We start from the raw sequence: 17854 nt of genomic DNA on the forward strand, positions 1-17854 counted from the left end.
GGCCAGATGAGGATGAAATTTTCAAGAAGTCATCCTCTGTCCTGGAAGAAGCTTAGAGAGCTCAAGAGTAGATAGAAGGCAAGGCCTCCCAACCCTAGGTACCGATGAGAAGGAGCCCAACACAGGTCTACAGAGGTAGGAGCCATCCTACGAAGACAGCCATCCTTCCATACACTGGCAGCATGACTCCAGCAACAGCCTCATTTTCACTGAAAGGCTGAATGTCCGCTGGGTTGACCAAGAATGATGCTACAGAGACTGTCTGGTCCCCAACTCCAAGCCCTTCCACCCCAAAACAGTGGAGGATAGCCACATGGTGCAAGCTAAGAGAGTCAATTTTGATGTGGCCCCATAATGATAATACACCTTAAAATAGACAGCATGAGATACAGAGGTAACGCATACAAAATGTGCCGGGTGCAAGTTTTCTCTGGAGCGGGAAGACCCAGTATTGTATGTGTGGCTCTGCTAAGTTGCTGGTTTCTGACACCAGTACTCTAGCTGGAGAGCTCTCAAGTGAAACTCACCTAGTGATGTGTACATAAGGGAGGCAAAGGCAACAGCAACAGCAGGGACCTGTGCTGATCTTGAAACGATCATTTTCAAATCTCCTGAGAAATAACTTTTGACCTCCACACTCTTCAATCATCATCAGCAAGAACTTGTGGATCACAATGGCAAAAAAACTACAAGAGAAAAAATATCAGGTTAAATATACACATAGTGCATGTGCTCTTTGTATACCAGCATAGACATGTATCCTTAACCATCCTACTACAGGAATTTGCAATGCTTGACATTTCCTAAAGTCTGTTAGTAATAGTAATATTTAGCGCTAACTGCATAGAAACATTACTTTATAAGGGTAGGCTGAGTTAAGTATTAATTTCATTTTTCAGAGAAGGAAATCGAGACATAGAGCAACTAATTGATTTACCTAAGGCCACATAGCATGTAGGCGGGAGAGTCAGCATTAGAATGCAGGAGCTCCTGGCTCCCACCCTAGTGCTCTATCCATTAGACGATGCTGCCTCTGCTTTTTGTACTATTTCTCTACAGGTATGTCTACACTACGGGATTAATCCGAATTTATATAATTCGAATTTGGAAAACAGATTGTATAAAGTCAAATGTATGCAACCACACTAAGCACATTAATTCGGCGGTGTGCGTCCATGTACCGGGGCTAGCGTCGATTTCCAGAGCGTTGCACTGTGGGTAGCTATCCCATAGCTATCCCATAGTTCCCGCAGTCTCCTCCGCCCATTGGAATTCTGGGTTGAGATCCCAATGCCTGATGGGGCCAAAAACATTGTCACGGGTGGTTCTGGGTATATCCTCCCCCCTCTCCAGGAAGCAACGGCAGACAACCTGTCATAACTATAAAGGGAAGGGTGTAACAGCTGTCCTGTGTACAGTACTATAAAATCCCTCCTGGCCAGAGACTCCAAAATCCTTTTCCCTGTAAAGACGCTCAGGTAACCTGGCTGGCATCTGACCCAAAGGACCAATAAGGGGACAAGATACTTTCAGATCTTGCGGGGGGGGAAGGCTTTTGTTTGTGCTCTTTGTTTGGGAGTTCGTTCGCTCTTGGGACGGAGAGGAACCAGACATCAATCCAGGTTCTCCACATCTTTCTAAACAAGTCTCTCATATTTCAAACTTGTAAGTAAATAGCCAGGCAAGGCGTGTTAGTTTTCCTTTGTTTTCTCAACTTGTAAATGTACTTTTTACTAGAGTGTTTATCTCTGTTTGCTGTACTTTGAACCTAAGGCTAGAGGGGAGTCCTCTGAGCTCTTTAAGTTTGATTACCCTGTAAAGTTATTTTCCATACTGATTTTACAGAGATGATTTTTACCTTTTTCTTTAATTAAAAGCCTTCTTTTTTAAGAACGTGATTGATTTTTCCTTGTTTTTAGATCCAAGGGGGTTGGATCTGTATTCACCAGGAGTTGGTGGAAGGAAGGAGGGGGGATGGTTAATTTCTCTTTGTTTTAAGATTCAAGGGTTTGGATCTGTATTCACCAGGGAATTGGTGAAAGGTTTCTCAAGGCTTCCCAAGGAAGGGAATTAGCTTTGGGAATGGTGGCAGTGGACCAGATCTAAGCTGGTAGTTAAGCTTAGAAGTCTTCATGCAGGCCCCCACATTTGTACCCTAAAGTTCAAAGTGGGGATACAGCCTTGACATGGTAGCATAGCGGTGGGATTCATTTTAAACCCAAAAACCAGTAAGATTTTTTTTTCCTTCTAGCTGCTTGGAAAGCAGAGCTGAAGGTAGATGCATATCTTATCTCTCCTTGCCTGAAGGCAGAGGTGTTAAGTTTTTTTAACAAGATCCTTTGTTAAGAGAAGGGTTCCATTAATGAGCAAACGACTGGTAAAAGGAATTTACAAGCGGAATTGTTTTTTTTTCTTTTTACATCCTCGGGAGTAGCTAGTTAGAAAGTCTCTGTTAACTCAGCAGCAGCCAGAGCTGAGTACATCCCAGTTTCAGTCAATTGCAGAGGGGGTGACCCAGCACAAGAAAACAGGAAAATGATTACCAAAGAAGTAGCTAAAAAAATAGAACTGGCCGAACTAGAAGCAGAAGAAAATGAAAGAAAACATCAGAGACTGCTTCAATTAACAAAACTCGAGACAGAGCAGAGAGAAAGAGAAGAGAAAGCCAAAGAGGAGGCCCACAACAGAGAGATGGAGCTGAAAGAAAAAGAGATGGAGGAGAGAGAAAAAGAAAGGAAGCATGAACTGGAAGTAGCAAAGGCTAGGCCGGATACAACAGCCAATCCTAACAACCCCTCTCCAGGTACCACTTCCCATCCCAGAAAATTCCCCACCTACAAGGCAGGCGATGATACTGAGGCCTTCTTAGAAAATTTTGAGAGGGCCTGCCGTGGATACAGCATCGCTGCAGACCAGTACATGGTAGAGCTGAGGCCGCAGTTCAGTGGACCCTTAGCAGAGGTGGCGGCTGAAATGCCTAAGGAACACATGAACAGTTATGAACTTTTTAAAAACAAGGCCAGACTCAGAATGGGGCTAACACCTGAGCATGCCCGTCGGCGGTTCAGAGCCTTAAGGTGGAAACCAGATGTGTCATTTACCCGGCATGCCTACCACATTGACAAAAATTGTGATGCCTGGGTGTCAGGAGCAAATGTTAAATCTCTGGAAGATCTGGTTTCCCTAGTAAAAATGGAGCAGTTTTTAGAGGGTGTTCCTGAGGAAATAGAAAGGTACATCCTAGATAGGAAGCCCAAAACTGTAACCGAGGTGGGGGAGATTGGAGCCAAATGGGTGGAGGTGACAGAAAAGAAAAAAACTAGTAGCAGTTGGAGCGAATATCAGAAGGGGCACCCCGAAACCAAACCTTACCACCAGGGACAACCCAAGGCCCCACCCACATCCCAAGGGAAACCCCAGACGCCTTCTCACCCCACCACACCAGTCTCCACCAACCAACATTGCCCCGGTGATACCTTAGCAGGGCGATGTTTTAAATGTAATGAACTGGGATATATAAAGGCTCACTGCCCCAAGAACCCCAACCGATTACAGTTCATTACACCACAATCAAACCAAAGATCCCCAGACCCAGATGCCTCTCTCATACCATCGGAGCGAAGGGAAACCTTGAGAGTGGGCGGAAAGAAGGTTATCACTTGGAGGGACACTGGGGCACAAGTGTCAATTATCCACCAATCCCTAGTGGACCCCAAACTCATCAACCCGGAGGCTCCAGTGACAATTCAACCCTTCGTGTCACAGTTGGTAACCTTGCCTACAGCCAAGTTGCATGTCCAGTACAAGGGCTGGTCAGGAATGTGGACTTTTGCAGTCTATGACAATTATCCCATCCCCATGCTGCTGGGGGAAGAGTTGGCCAACCATGTGAAGCTAGCCAAGAGGGTGGGAATAGTCACCCGCAGCCAGGCTAAGCAAGCTTTCACCCCCATCCCTGTTCCTGAGCCGTCCACCAGGGCCCCGTCTGTGTTACCAGAGACCCAAACAAAGGTGGTGGAACCGGATCCCCTGCCAACAACTGCAACAGCCGTAGTGGATCCAATCCCAGAGACCAGCCAAAGCCAGTCCCAGAACCGGAACTGGCAACGCAACCAGCACCAGAACCATTGCCAGCACTGAGTCCAGCGCTTGTAAACCCGTCTACAACTCCAATGCCAGATGGCACCAGAGAGCCTGAACTGGTGGAAGCAGCAGATAACCCTACCCAAGAGGCTCAGCCAGAGCCTGAAATACCACATAGTGCACCAGCGGACAGCGGTTCACAGTCAACAGAAACAGCCCCAACACCTGCATCACTTCCAGAGGGACCAAGCCCCAGTCCACAGTCCAAGGAGGAACTGATGTCTCCAGCATCAAGGGAACAGTTCCAGGCCGAGCAGGAAGCAGATGACAGCCTTCAGAAAGCTTGGGCGGCGGCACGGAGCACCCCAGCGCCTCTCAGCTCTTCTAACCGATCCCGGTTTGTTGTAGAACAAGGACTTTTATACAAGGAGACTCTTTCTGGTGGGCATCAGGAAGACTGGCATCCTCAAAGACAGTTGGTAGTTCCCACTAAGTATCGGGTAAAGCTCTTGAGCTTAGCCCATGATCATCCCAGTGGCCATTCTGGGGTGAACAGAACCAAAGACCGGTTGGGGAAGGCCGTCCACTGAGAGGGAATGGGCAAGGACGTTGCTAATTATGTCCGGTCTTGTGAGGTGTGCCAACGAGTGGGAAAGCCCCAAGACCAGGTTAAAGCCCCTCTCCAGCCACTACCCATAATTGAAGTCCCATTTCAGCGAGTAGCTGTGGATATTCTGGGTCCTTTCCCAAAGAAGACACCCAGAGGAAAGCAGTACATACTGACTTTCATGGATTTTGCTACCCGATGGCCGGAAGCAGTACCCTTAAGCAACACCAGGGCTAAAAGTGTGTGCCAGGCAGTAGCAGACATTTTTGCCAGGGTAGGTTGGCCCTCCGACATCCTTACCGATTCGGGAACAAATTTCCTGGCAGGGACCATGAAAAACCAGTGGGAAGCTCATGGGGTGAATCACTTGGTTGCCACCCCTTACCACCATCAAACCAATGGCCTGGTGGAGAGGTTTAATGGAACTTTGGGGGCCATGATACGTAAATTCGTAAATGAACACTCCAAGGATTGGGACCTAGTGTTGCAGCAGTTGCTTTTTGCCTACAGGGCTGTACCACATCCCAGTTTAGGGTTTTCACCATTTGAACTTGTGTATGGCTGCGAGGTTAAGGGGCCATTACAGTTGGTGAAGCAGCAATGGGAGGGGTTTACGCCTTCTCCAGGAACTAACATTCTAGACTTTGTAAGCAACCTACAAAGCACCCTCCGACACTCTTTAGTCCTTGCTAAAGAAAACCTAAAGGATGCTCAGGAAGAGCAAAAGGCCTGGTATGATAAACATTCCAGAGGACAGTCCTTCAAAGTAGGAGACCAAGTCATGGTCTTAAAGGCGCTCCAGGACCATAAAATGGAAGCGTCGTGGGAAGAACCATTCACGGTCCAGGAATGCCTAGGAGCTGTTAACTATCTCATAGCCTCCCCCACCTCCAACATAAAGCCTAAGGTATACCATGTTAATTCTCTTAAGCCCTTTTATTCCAGAGAATTAAACGTTTGCCAGTTTACAGCCCAGGAAACAGATGACGCGGAGTGGCCTGAAGGTGTCTACTACGAAGGAAAAAAGAATGGTGGCGTGGAAGAGGTGAACCTCTCCATGACCCTTGGACGTCTGCAGTGACATCAGATCAAGGAGCTGTGCACAAGCTTTGCACCAATTTTCTCAGCCACTCCAGGACGGACCGAACGGGCATACCACTCCATTGACACAGGTAATGCTCACCCAATTAGAACCCCACCCTACCGGGAGTCATCTTATGCCCAAACTGCTATACAAAGGGAGATCCAGGACATGCTACAGATGGGTATAATCCGCCCCTCTAATAGTGCATGGGCATCTCCAGTGGTTCTAGTTCCCAAACCAGATGGGGAAATACGCTTTTGCGTGGACTACCGTAAGCTAAATGCTGTAACTCGTCCTGACAACTATCCAATGCCACGCACAGATGAGCTATTGGAGAAATTGGGACATGCCCAATTCACCTCTACTTTAGACTTAACCAAAGGGTACTGGCAAGTACCACTAGATGAACCCACTAAGGAAAGGTCAGCCTTCGTCACCCAGACAGGGGTGTATGAATTCAATGTACTCCCTTTCGGGTTGCACCCGCCACCTTCCAAAGACTTGTAGATGGTCTCCTAGCGGGATTGGGAGAATCTGCAGTTGCCTACCTCGATGATGTGGCCATTTTTTCTGATTCATGGGCAGAGCACCAAGAGCACCTGGAAAAAGTCTTCGAGCGCATCCAGCAGGCAGGACTAACTGTTAAGGCTAAAAAGTGTCAAATAGGCCAAAACAGAGTGACTTACCTGAGGCACCAGGTGGGTCGAGGAACTATAAATCCCCTATAGGCCAAAGTGGATGCTATCCAAAAGTGGCCGGTTCCAAAGTCTAAGAAACAGGCTTCTTAGGCTTGGCTGGATATTATAGGCGATTTGTACCCCACTACAGCCAAATCGCCGCCCCGCTGACAGACCTAACCAGAAAGAAACAGCCAAATGCAGTTCGGTGGACTGATGAGTGTCAAAAGGCCTTTAACCAGCTTAAGGCAACACTCATGTCTGACCCTGTGCTAAGGGCCCCAGACTTTGACAAACCGTTCCTAGTAACCACAGATGCGTCTGAGCGAGGCGTGGGAGCAGTTTTAATGCAGGAAGGACCGGATCAAAAATTCCATCCTGTCGTGTTTCTCAGCAAGAAACTGTCTGAGAGGGAAAGCCACTGGTCAGTCAGCGAAAAGGAATGCTATGCCATTGTGTACGCGCTGGAAAAACTACGCCCATATGTTTGGGGACGGCGTTTCCAACTACAAACAGACCATGCTGCGCTACAGTGGCTTCATACTGCTAAGGGAAATAACAAAAAACTTCTTCGGTGGAGTTTAGCTCTCCAAGATTTTGATTTTGAAATACAACACATTTCGGGAGCTTCTAACGAAGTGGCTGATGCACTCTCCCGGGAAAGTTTCCCAGAGTTAACTGGTTAAAAATTGTTTTTGGAATGTGGAACATATTGTCAGTTTTTATATAATCAGTAGTATGTCTAAAGGTACATGTGTCTTATTAACTCTGTTTTCTCCTAGAGCTCCAGGAAGAAATCACAGCCAGTGTGGAACCGGATGTCCAACACTATCTGTGATTTGGGGGGGGTGTCATAACTATAAAGGGAAGGGTGTAACAGCTGTCCTGTGTACAGTACTATAAAATCCCTCCTGGCCAGAGACTCCAAAATCCTTTTCCCTGTAAAGACGCTCAGGTAACCTGGCTGGCATCTGACCCAAAGGACCAATAAGGGGACAAGATACTTTCAAATCTTCGGGGGGGAAAGGCTTTTGTTTGTGCTCTTTGTTTGGGAGTTCGTTCGCTCTTGGGACGGAGAGGAACCAGACATCAGTCCAGGTTCTCCACATCTTTCTAAACAAGTCTCTCATATTTCAAACTTGTAAGTAAATAGCCAGGGAAGGTGTGTTAGTTTTCCTTTGTTTTCTCAACTTGTAAATGTACCTTTTACTAGAGTGTTTATCTCTGTTTGCTGTACTTTGAGCCTAAGACTAGAGGGGAGTCCTCTGAGCTCTTTAAGTCTGATTACCCTGTAAAGTTATTTTCCATCCTGATTTTACAGAGATGATTTTTACCTTTTTCTTTAATTAAAAGCCTTCTTTTTTAAGAACCTGATTGATTTCTCATTGTTTTTAGATCCAAGGGGGTTGGATCTGTATTCACCAGGAGTTGGTGAAAGGAAGGAGGGGGGATGGTTAATTTCTCCTTGTTTTAAGATCCAAGGGGTTTGGATCTGTATTCACCAGGAGTTGGTGGAAGGAAGGAGGGGGGATGGTTAATTTCTCCTTGTTTTAAGATCCAAGGGGTTTGGATCTGTATTCACCAGGAGTTGGTGGAAGGAAGGAGGGAGGATGGTTAATTTCTCCTTGTTTTCAGATCCAAGGGGTTTGGATCTGTATTCACCAGGAGTTGGTGGAAGGAAAGAAGGAGGATGGTTAATTTCTCCTTGTTTTAAGATCTAAGGGGTTTGGATCTGTATTCACCAGGGAATTGGTGAAAGGTTTCTCAAGGCTTCCCAGGGAAGGGAATTAGCTTTGGGAATGGTGGCAGCGGACCAGATCTAAGCTGGTAGTTAAGCTTAGAAGTCTTCATGCAGGCCCCCACATTTGTACCCTAAAGTTCAAAGTGGGGATACAGCCTTGACACAACCGTTTCGCGCCTTTTTCCTGGGTAAACAGTGCAGATGCCATACCACGGCAAGCATGGAGCCCGCTCAGCTCAAGACAGCAGTCATGAACATTGTAAATACCTCGAGCCTTATCGTGCAGTTTATGCTGAACAAGAACCTTGAAAACCAGGCGGCGAGGAGCAGGCTACGGCAGCACGGCGGCGAAAGTGATGAGGATATGGACATGGAATTCTATCGAACCGCGGGACCCGGTGCTTTGGAGATCATGCTGTTAATGGGGCAGGTTATAGCTGTGGAACGCTGATTCTGGGCCCGGGAAACAAGCACAGACTGGTGGGACCGCATAGTGTTGCAGGTGTGGGACGATTCCCAGTGGCTGCGAAACTTTTGCATGCGTAAGGGCACTTTCTTGGAACTTTGTGACTTGCTTTCCCCTGCCCTGAAGTGCCAGAATACCAGGATGAGAGCAGCCCTCACAGTTGAGAAGCGAGTGGCAATAGCCCTGTGGAAGCTTTCAACGCCAGACAGCTACCGGTTAGTTAGGAATCAATTTGGAGTGGGCAAATCTACTGTGGGGGCTGCTGTGATGCAAGTACCCAAAGCAATCACTGAGGTGCTGCTACAAAAGCTAGTGACTCTGGGAGATGTGCAGGTCATAATGGATGTCTTTGCTGCAATGGGATTCCCTAACTGTGGTGGCGCGATAGATGGAACCCACATCCCTATCTTGGCACCGGAGCACCAGGGTACCCAGTACATAAACCGCAAGGGGTACTTTTCAATGGTGCTGCAAGCACTTATGGATTACAAGGGACATTTCACCAACATCAACGTGGGCTGGCCGGGAAGGGTTCATGATGCTCGCGTCTTCAGGAACTCTGTTTAAAGGGCTGCAGCAAGGGACTTACTTCCCGGACCAGAAAATAACCGTTGGGGATGTTGAAATGCCAATAGTTATTCTTGGGGACCCAGCCTACCCCTTAATGCCATGGCTCATGAAGCCACACACAGGCAGCCTGGACAGGAGTCAGAAGCTGTTTAACTACAGGCTGAGCAAGTGCAGAATGGTGGTAGAATGTGCATTTGGCCGTTTAAAAGGTCGCTGGCGATCGCTACTGACTCGCTCTGACCTCAGCCAAAGAAATCTCCCCATTGTTATTTCTGTTTGCTGTGTGCTCCACAATCTCTGTGAAAGTAAGGGGGAGACCTTTATGGCAGGGTGGGAGGCTGAGGCAAATTGCCTGGCTACTGATTACGCGCAGCCAGACACCAGGGCAATTAGAAGAGCACACCAGGAAGCGCTGTGCATCAGAGAAGCTTTGAAAACCAGTTTCATGACTGGCCAGGCTACAGTGTGAAATTTCTGTTTGTTTCTCCTTCATGAAAACCCGCCCCCTTTATTGACTCATTCATTCTCTGTAAGGAACCCACCCTCCCCATTCCCCCAGCTTTCTTTCAAAGGAAATAAAGCCACTATCGTTTAAAAATCATGTATTCTTTATTAAGTGATTATAAACATTGGGAGAGAACCAACAAGGAAATCTGGGTGAGGTTTGGGAGGAGGATAGGAGGGAAGTAAAAGGCCACTGAACAAATTCAATATAATAACATCCTTTTGGTTGGGCTGTCCACTGGGGTGGAGTGGGAGGGTGCACGGAGCCTCCCCCCCCCCCCGCGTTCTTACACGTCTGTGGGAGGAGGATATGGAACATGGTGAGGGGGGAGGGAGGTTATACAGCGGCTGCAGCGGCACTCTGTCATCCTGCTGCCGTTCCTGAAGCTCCACCGGAGCATGTCCGTTTGCTCACGCAGCAGCCCCAGCGTTGCAGCCTGTCACCTCTCATCTCGAGCGTCCTCATGACCTCACGTTCACTGGCATCTTTCCTAAATTTAGATACAGCGTCCTTCAACTCATTCAAATGAGCTCTTTCATTGTGGGTGCATTCCATTATTTCCGTGTCGTCTCGCGTCCTCTTTCTACGCCGCCTTATCTGAGATAGCCTTCGGGACGGAGGAGGGAGGCTTGAAAAATTTGCAGCTGCTGGAGGGAGGGTTGAAAAAAAGGAGAGATGTTTTTAAAATGATACATTTTACAGAACAATGCTTATACTCTTTCATGGTGAAAAACACTATTCACATTACATAGCACATGTGATTTCAGTACAAGGCCGCATTTTCCATCTTAATATTGAGTGCCTGTGGCTTTGGTGTTAGAGATCACAGATGCAGGTCCGGGCAACAGAATTCAGCTTGCAGGCAGCCATGGTAAGTCATTGTCTTTCGGCTTCTGCGCCCTCCTTTCCCACATACCAAGCAAAGCCCGTTGACTGCTGCGGTTTTCCTGTTAACCTTCAGCAGCAGAAAACAAACTAACCCCCCCCCCATCCAATTCTCTGGGATGATCGCTTTATCCCTCCCCCCACCGCATGGCAGGTATCAGGGAAGATCCCTGCAGAAACCAAACTAACCCCCCCACTCCCCCTCCCGCCATGAATTCTCTGGGATGATCGCTGTACCTCTCCCCCCACCGCGTGGCTGGCAACAGGGAAGATCCCTGCCAGCCAAACGCGAAAAGCTCAGGGCCAATTCCCCCTACCTGCGCTTGGCTAACTGCAGGAAAGGATTTCTTTTCAGCCACAGGCAAACAGCCCAGTAGGAACGGCCACCTCTGTCCCCTTAATTAAGTTCCCGTATTTCAACCAGGTTACCATGAGCGATATCACTCTCCTGCGGATTACACAGCAAGATAAAGAACGGATGTTGCTTGAATGCCAGCAAACACCGGGACCATATGCTGCCAGGCTTTGTCAGGCAATGATACCAGATTACTTGCTGCAAGCATGGCGTGGTCAAGTGTCCTACCATGGAGGACAGAATAAGGCTGCACTGCCCAGAAACCTTGTGGCAAGTACCTCCAGGAGAGCTTCATGGAGATGTCCCTGGAGGATTTCCACTCCATCCCCAGACACGTTAACAGACTTTTCCAGTAGCTGAACTGACCGCGAATGCATCCCAAGTCCTCAGGGCAAAGTAATCATTAAAAAACGCTTGCTTTTAAAACAAGTTTTATATTTTAAAAGGTAAACTCACCTGAGATCCCTTCCATGGGGTCGTGGTCTTGGATACTGGGTTGGGAGGGTTGGGAGGGTTGGGAGGGTACTTCAGTCAGGCTGAGAAAAAGATCCTGGCTGTTGGGGAGAACGGAGTGCTGGGTGCTCTCTGCAAGCTCGTCCTCCTCCTCCTCCTCCTCCTCTTCCCCATCCGCAGAATCCTCAGGTGTAGCTGATGAGACTATCCCCGACCCGGAATCCACGGTCACAGGTGGGGTAGTGGTGGCGGCCCCCCCTAGAACTGCATGCAGCTTGTCGTAGAAGCAGCATGTCCGTGGCTCTGACCCGGAGCGACCGTTTCCCTCCTTTGTTTTTTGATAGGCTTGTCTGAGCTCCTTGACTTTCACGCGGCACTGATCTGAGTCCCTATTGTGGCCTCTCTCCATCATGCCCTTAGAGATTTTTTCAAAAGTTTTGGCATTTCGTCTTTTCGAACGAAGTTCTGCTAGCACTGAATCCTCTCCCCATATAGCGATCAGATCCAGTACCTCCCGTATGGTCCATGCTGGTGCTCTTTTTCGATTATCGGCCTGCATGGTTACCTGTGCAGATGAGCTGAGCTATCTGTGGTCACCTGTGCTCTCCACGCTGGGCAAACAGGAAATGAAATTCAAATTTTCCTGGGGCTTTTCCTGTCTACCTGGCCAGTGAATGCGAGTTCAGATTGCTGTCCAGAGTGGTCACAATGGTGCACTCTGGGACAGCTCCCGGAGGCCAATACCATCGAATTGCGGCCACACTAACCCTAATTCGAAATGACAAAATCGATTTTGGCGCTACTCCGCTCGTCGGGGTGGAGTACAGAAATTGATTTTAAGAGCCCTTTATTTCGAAATAAATGGCTCCGTTGTGTGGACGGGTGCAGGGTTAATTCGATTTAACGCTGCTAAATCCGAATTAAAGTCATAGTGTAGACCAGGCCTACTTGTTGGCTGAGCTCTCACCAGTGCCGTCATCCTTGGTACTCACACAGTCAGAACCTTGTAAGCAAATCACATTCAGCCTTCACAGTTTTCATTTTAAATATATAGCCTATGATTGGCCTATGATTTGATGGGCAGGGATGGTGTCCCTAGCCTCTGTGGCCAGAAGCTGGGAATGGGCGACAGAGGATGGATCACTTGATGATTACCTGTTCTGTTCATTCCCTCTGGGTACCTGGCACTGGCCACTGTCGGGAGACAGGATACTGGGCTAGATGGACCTTTGGTCTGACCCAGTGTCACAGAGTGTGGGGGAGTCAGGGCCTTGCACCCCCCCACTTCCTGCGATTCACTGTGACTCTCAGCCAGCCAGTAAAACAGAAGGTTTATTAGATGACAGGAACCCAGTCCAAAACGGAGCTTGTAGGTACAGACAACAGGATCACCTCAGTCAGGTCCATCTTTGGGGGCAGGGAGCCTAGACCCCGGCCCTGGGTCTCCCTCCTTTTCCCCAGCCAGCTCCAAACTGAAACCCCCTCCAGCCTCTCCCCTGTCTCTTTCCCAGGCCAGGAGGCCACCTGATCTCTTTGTTCTCCAACACCTTCAGTTGGCACTTGCAAGGGAGGGGCCCAGGCCATCAGTTGCCAGGAGACAGGGTGTCGGCCATTCTCTGTGCAGAGAACATCACAAGGGCCAGCTCCAGGCATCAGCGGCAAAAATGCTGGAGCCGGCCCTGAACATCACACTGGTCTTCTTAGGCCTTGGCTACACTTGCAGATGTACAGCGCTGTGAGTTAAACCTGACTTCGTGCAGCTGAGTAGGGAAAGCGCTGCAGTCTGTCCACACTGACAGCTGCCCAGCGCACTGTCGTGGCCACATTTGCGGCAATTGCAGCACTATTGGGAGCGGTGCATTATGGGCAGCTATCCCACAGAGCACCTTTTCCCATTCTGGTGCCGTGGATTGTGGGAAGGGAGCGTGGGTGTGGGGCATTCTGGGTTCTGTCCCAACGCCCCGTGATGCATCACTTTGCATCCCAGAAATCCCTTTGTTTCCGTTCACCTTTGGCGCCATCTTTCAACGGTTTCTGTGCAGCGCGATCTGTCTGTGGGAAATGGAGCCCGAACTGCTGAGGCGTATGCTGACTTATCTCGCCAGCACGTCACGTTTGGTTGTCGAACTATTCCTTAAGATCCAAAGTGACAGCGAGAGTGAGGAGTCCGACGATGCTATCGAGCCGCGTAACGTGTACGACACGAAATTGCTTGTGGCATTCATGGACATGCTAAGCACCGTGGAACGCCACTTTTGGGCTCGGGAAACAAGCACCGAGTGGTGGGATCACATTGTCATGGAAGTCTGGGATGACGAGCAGTGGCTGCAGAACTTTCGGATGAGAAAAGCCACTTTCATGGGACTGTGTGAGGAGCTTGCCCCCACCCTGCGGCGCAAGGACATGAGATTGAGAGCTGCCCTGCCAGTGGAGAAGCAGGTGGCTATTGCAATCTGGAAGCTGGCAACTGCAGGCCTTAGGGTGGCAAAAAAGCCAGAGCCGGCCCTGACCAAGGCCTTAGGCTCTGCAACAATCACACACTCTTATCCCATGCATAGGGGAAACTGAGGCACCCACACAGTACTCGCAAAAAACATTAAGAATATTCCCACTTCGTCACACCCAGTTATCGCCATTCTATGATTTTGTTTTCTTTTTATACATATTTTTAGCATCACGCATACTTCTACAGTTAGACAAAGTTGGGAATCTAATAATATGGCAGAGATTTGCATGGTTTTATCTCAGACACAGATTAAGCCAGTGAGAATTTGCATTTACCATCCAAATAAAAGCAACTTAACTAATTAGCATTGCTCCATGTTGTTTTATTCCATCTCAGATTCTTAGTTAATGCAGCTAGAAGTCACGAGGAGTTAAAGGGGAGATTTGCAAAAACATTTATATGATTTAGGAGCACAATTCCCATTGACTTGCCAATGGAACTGTGCTCCTAAATCACTTAGACAGCTTTGAAAATCCCACACTGTAGCCTTCAACCTTTCAACCTCTGCCTTAAAATTAGAGGGTTGCACCATTACCTCTAGGAAGCAGAGACCACAATTCTTCATCCTCCCCTTTACATGTCAGAGCTGTCAAACCCTCACACAAAGATTTTATCAGGACATGTATGGAATATTTTCTCATTGATATACTCATTGAAGATTCACTTGCCATCATTAATAAAAGCCCCCTACAGTGCATCATTAATGAAAGCACAGTGAAAAGTCATAGAGTCTCATTCTACATGGCATTGAGAGAGATACAGGAACGACTCTATTATTTCAATGCTGCTGCCAATCAAAGGGAACAATTATTTTCTTTCATTCTGCAGTTCCCACACTAAGGGGGCTGTAGTACTGGGAATTCATTTTTTTTATTTTTTCCCTCCCTGATAAAACAACTGCCAAGAGATTTCATGTCAAACTAAAAATCCATTATTAAATTTACAAAATGACTATGTTTACCTAGTGCTAGAGGCTGTTTAAAGGCAGGAAATTCAGGGTTCAGAGAAACAAGAATACATACACTGCTGCAGTGAAATCTGTAAACATTGTTGAGCGAGGAATCCACATCCCAGTGCATGATGTAGTAGCTATCACCTAGACAGAAAGACAGGAGGGTGTCAGAGGGGCAGAGATAAAAGAGGTTTGTGCATTAACTACAGCATCTTTAGAGAAAGGGTCTTTTCGATATTCAATTGAATTTCTTTCTCCCCCCTCTTACCGGAGCTGCTGCATTTATCCAAATAAAAATCGTCCTTTTAGAGGAGGGGGTTTTCTTGTAGATATAGAACACTTCCTCTACAAACACCAGGTTGGCTATTAGTGTCATTAGAGTCAAGATGGCAAAGAGAAATATACCTGTTAGATCAAGGCCTGCAAAAAAGAAAAAAAGACACATTTTATTTTAGGAGTGTAACATGTTCAATGCAAGAAAGTGCCTCAGAAAGAAGTTTTAGGTCCCACTCCTGCAAAGGCTTTCTTAACTTGACACAGTGACATTGACTTCAATGGGATGCCTCGCAGTGCATCAAGTTAAGCTCATGAGCAAGTCTTTGCAGGATCTGGGCCTCAGGCTCCATATTCATCTTAGTGCATACATATGTAGCTCCAGCAGCAAAGTGTAGTGTTTAGGGCCCCATAAAGCCTAAGGACAGCCCTGTCCTTCTCTCCCCCAACACCCTCCAACAGGGGAAGGTTTAAAAAAAAAAAAAAATCTCAGACAGCCCTTAGTTGGAATCAGCTGTTCCTAATTGACCTCAGGTGACTCCCTCTCAGCTGATCCTAATTGAACTCTGGTAACCCCTTCTCAGCTAAACCTGATTGATCTGTAGTCACCCAGACCCAGTTTGAAAGGGAGGAGGGCCTTTTAACCTTCCGGGACTGCTTTTTACCCACCCCCTCTCCGCCCGCAGCCGTTTGTCCTGAGTTTATCACAGTAGAAAGAACGTATCTCTGTTTTTGTGTGACATCCTGCAAAAATCCCCTTCAGATTCCTGAACACGGACTTTGACATGTCTGCAATAGAGACATTCCTTGAGCATTAATCCATGCTGGTTCTCATGCAGGAAGGATCAGAAATGCATGTTGGGACGAGGTTCTAGGACAAGTACTCTTGTATGAATCTAAATAAATAACACCAAATATTCTGGGAGATGTACTCACTCCAGCTGGACCATAAGCAAAGCCGCATTTATTCAATATTAGTTCCTTACCTTAACAATGAGTTTAAGGGGCTATTCCTGCATGCCTTGGGCATTCAAAATCCCTGTGGGTCTGTGTGGGAGTTTTATCTGCACAAGGAATGCGTTAATCATAGATTCCCAGGGGCCTGGGATACAACTGCCTGTTTCTGGCCAGGTTAAATTATCATCAGGGGCGGCTTCAGGCACCAGCGCAGCAAGCATGTGCCTGGGGCGGCAAGCCACGGGGGGCAGCCTGCCGGTCACTGTGAGGGCAGCAGACAGGCAGTCTTTGGTGGCATGCCTGCGGGAGGTCCGCCAGTCCCGCGGCTTCGGCGGCAATTCGGCGGCGGGTACGCCAAAGGCGCGGGACCAGCAGATCACCCGCAGAAACGCCACTGAATCCGCATGACCGCCCGCAGGCGTGCCGCTGAAGGCCGCCTGACTGCCGTGCTTGGGGCGGCAAAAAACATAGAGCCTTCCCTGATTAGCATTGTGCATCTCCTCCTTGGCACTGGGTATTGACATTAATATTTACCTCTGGCTCAGTGTAAGGCCGGTCTACACTACTTGGTTAGGTCGACAAAAGGCACTTTACGTCAACCTAGTTGTGCATGTGTCTACACTTATTTGGTCTCCCACCGCTATGCTGAGATAGTAACACCACCTCCCTGAGCAGCATAGAGTCACAGTGAATGTATTTAGGTCAATACAGGGTAAGTATAGATACTGCATTACTTATGTCGACCCTCCAGCAGCTGTCCCACAATAACCCACAGTGGCAGTTCCACTGCTTAGGGGTCACGGAGCCCAAAAGCCCTCCCCTCCCTTTAAAACCCCACCATTTTTGAAATTCCTTTTCCTGATTGTCCAGCTTGATGAGCACACCTAGCAGCTCTCCATTGCTGTGTGCAACTGCCCAGCTGACCGCGCTGGCTGCCCGCTCCAGATGCGCCCCTGCCTGCAATAGACAGGAGATATTGCATCTGTTGGTCTGTGGGAAAAGAGGCTCTGAAGGCACAGATCCAATCCAGCCATAGAAACATCGACATATACGAGCAGATGGCTGGGGTGATGCAGGAGAAAGGCTACACTGGGGACCAGCAGCAGGGCCACGTGAAAGCCAACAAGCTGTGGCCAGTATACAAAAAGACCAGAGAGGCCAGCGAGCTGGTGCCAAACCTCAGACCTGCTGCTTTTACGAAGAGCTGCATGCTATCCTCAGCAGAGACCCCACTACCACATCCCACAGCACTGTGGATACCTCCAAGAAGCCCAAATCATAAGCCCCTTCCATGAACAGCAAGGAGGAGGACGAGCTGGTGGAAGAGGACAAGGAGGAGTATGGGGGACAGATGACGGGGGAGCCAGCTGCGCAGTGAGCCAGGATCCATTTTTAACTCCACTGCAATATAGCCAGTCCCACCAGTAGAGCAAGGGCAAGCGTGATGCAGGGGAAGGAACCTCGGGTAAGTGTGTAGATAAGTTTTCAGTGACAGGGACGGACCCCCAGAGTAGCAGGACACATCTTTTGACTTTTCATCAATTTACTTGTGCTAGAAGAGGCAGTGGTACAACTCTGCTTTCCAGTCCCCTTTACAGTTAGGCAGGGGTGAAGTGGGGGGGAGGATGGCATGCAGAGCAGTTTGTTTATGGACAAACAGGGATGTCCCTTAAATCCTCCTGAGAGATCTTGATGAAACTTTCATGGAGTTACTCTGCAATCCTCTGCCCATGGTTTTTA

The 17854-nt window shown here is 48.3% G+C and overlaps 1 protein-coding gene across 2 annotated transcripts in view; it reads right to left on the reverse strand.

The window, feature by feature from the left end:
* LOC128824361 (organic solute transporter subunit alpha-like) overlaps window positions 1–17854 on the reverse strand; it is a 47474-nt gene that overhangs the window by 13807 nt on the left and 15813 nt on the right. For both annotated transcript variants that reach the window (XM_054005944.1, XM_054005943.1), the window contains exons 2-4: window positions 15153–15304; window positions 14955–15028; window positions 528–686 (exon numbers count right to left, since the gene is read on the reverse strand). In XM_054005944.1, the coding sequence (XP_053861919.1) occupies window positions 528–686; window positions 14955–15028; window positions 15153–15260 (341 nt within the window). In that variant the 5' untranslated portion in view covers window positions 15261–15304. The remainder of the gene's footprint in view (window positions 1–527; window positions 687–14954; window positions 15029–15152; window positions 15305–17854) is intronic.

Source organism: Malaclemys terrapin, chromosome 1, assembly GCF_027887155.1.
Source record: "Malaclemys terrapin pileata isolate rMalTer1 chromosome 1, rMalTer1.hap1, whole genome shotgun sequence".
Taxonomy (NCBI): domain Eukaryota; kingdom Metazoa; phylum Chordata; order Testudines; family Emydidae; genus Malaclemys; species Malaclemys terrapin.